The 2,067-nt window shown below is 59.6% G+C and overlaps 1 protein-coding gene across 1 annotated transcript in view; it reads right to left on the reverse strand.

Annotated features, from left to right (window-relative positions):
- Positions 1-2,067, reverse strand: part of LOC102763411 (nuclear receptor corepressor 2) — a 49,912-nt gene that overhangs the window by 29,963 nt on the left and 17,882 nt on the right. The window contains exons 12-13 of the mRNA XM_015567218.1: positions 967-1,206; positions 8-190 (exon numbers count right to left, since the gene is read on the reverse strand). Of these exons, the coding sequence (XP_015422704.1) occupies positions 8-190; positions 967-1,206 (423 nt within the window). The remainder of the gene's footprint in view (positions 1-7; positions 191-966; positions 1,207-2,067) is intronic.

Raw genomic sequence — 2,067 nt, forward strand, 5'->3', positions numbered from 1 at the left:
TCGGCGCGCTGGGCCATGGCGGTGGCCGCGTTGTGGTGCATCTGCTGGGAGGTGATGTAGTCGTTGATGATGGTCTGCCGGTTCTCCAGTGCCGCCGTTTCGGGGTAGCCGCGGATGAGGTAGGGCGGGTACAGGTGCGGGTAGGTGGGGTTCGGGGCCAGGTGCCGGGGCAGGTAATAGGCAGCGGCCGCTGGGAGAGGGACACGGGGTCAGAGGTCAGACACCCCACCTGTCCTCGTGGCCCCCACGCCCGCACCCTCACTGCATCGCCCCAAACAGCCCAGGAGAGAACTGAGGCCTCTCAGGAGAGAGACAGTTGTTCCCCCAAACACGTGGGGGCTCTTGGTGACTGTGTTCTCTGGGTTGAAGTTCTCCCAGCTGCCGGGCGTGGGAAACGTGGGTCCCCGAAATACCGAGGGGGGCACCCGAAGATTCCGGGAACGCCCACTGGAGCTTCCTGAGACGGTTTGTGATTTTTTTTGTTAATCCTCACCCGGGGATATTTTTCCACTGATGTTTAGGGAGAGTGGAAGGGAGAGGGAGAGGCGGAGAGAAACACTGATGTGAGAGAAGCACATCGATTGGTTGCCTCCTGCACACGCCCCAACCAGGGCCTGGGCTGGGAGGAGCCTGCAACCAAGTACGTGCCCTTGACCGGAATCGAACCCGGGACCCTTCGATCCGCAGGCCGAGGCGCTATCCACTGAGCCACACCGGCCAGGGCTGTTTGCGATTTTAAAGGCGCTGACCAGTCCCTTGGGCAAACCCCTGGGAAACGTCACCCCAGCCTGTCCCTCAGGCGCTGCCGGCAAATCCCAAACAGGCAATCCCCCCCACGGCTGCACCGTCGGCCGCCCCAGTTCTAAGCCTCCGTTTCCCCAAACAGCCGAGCCCCACTGATGTACGAGGAGCCACACGAATGGGGCCCCCACCCGGCTTCGGGGCCCGTGCGCCCCGGATAGTCACCTGCATCCAGGGGGATCCCGCGGGGGATGGCGGCGGGGTCGAAGGCCAGCGGGATGTGGCCGCGGTACAGGTCCACGCCGCTCACGCCCCGGAGGAGGTGCTCGTAGGGCGAGAGGGGGTGGGGGTGGTGCTCGGGCACTGCGCTGTGCGGGGACTTGGCGATCTCGCGGGGCGTGGACGTCAGCTTCCGGTCCTGGGCCGCCTTGCTGGACGGGTGGCTGCCTGTGGGCCCAGAGCGGAGAAGGCATCAGGCCCCGGCCCCCCAGCCCCACCCCCGGCCCCGAGCTGGTGTTCATGGGGGGTGAGGGGGGCGGGTGTCTCTGGGGCCCCAGGACCCCACCCACTTATTCGCCTCTTAGTTTTTTGTTCTGTTTTGATCATTTACTCACTTGCTGCTAGTGTTTTGTGGGGTTTTTTTTGGTTCTTTTTAAAAAATACATGTTTTGACTGATTTCAGAGAGAGGAAGAAAGAGGGAGAAACTGTAATAAAAAACATCGATGATGAGAGAGAATCATGGACCGGCTGCCTCCTGCATGCCTCCTACTGGGGACTGAGCTCATAACCCGGGCCTGTGCCCCGACCGGGAATCGAACCCTGACCTCCTGGTCCATGGGTCGGTGCTCAACCACTGAGCACACTGGCCGGGCTGTTTTATTTTAGTTCTTAAAAAAAAAAATCAGCATGCGTTTGTTTCATTCACTCAACCCATCGAACAAAAACACTCCGGGAGCTGGCGGCCAGCGCTGTCCTGACAAACAGTCATCACGTGAGAACTGCAGCGCGACAGGCGCTTGGGGACAACTGAGAAACGGGGACGAATGGGACCAGAATGGGCGAGCAGCCACCCTGAGGAGGCGGCCTTTGGGCAGGACCTGAGGGAGGACAGGAAGCCAGTTGGGTAAAGACGTGGAGGTGGAGCACGGCTCGTGCAAAGGCCCTGGGAGCAGAAAGGGGCCCGTCTGGCTGACCGGTGGAAGGGAAAGAAAGCATTTTAGCTTTAACAACTTCTATTCAAATAGGATTTTCTTCTTAAAATTCCTCCATGGCTATCAAAAAAAAGCCAAATCAAGATTAATTTATTTACTGTTGCCATGATTTCG

The sequence above is a fragment of the Myotis davidii genome, unplaced genomic scaffold (genome assembly GCF_000327345.1).
Source record: "Myotis davidii unplaced genomic scaffold, ASM32734v1 scaffold43, whole genome shotgun sequence".
Taxonomy (NCBI): Eukaryota; Metazoa; Chordata; class Mammalia; order Chiroptera; family Vespertilionidae; genus Myotis; species Myotis davidii.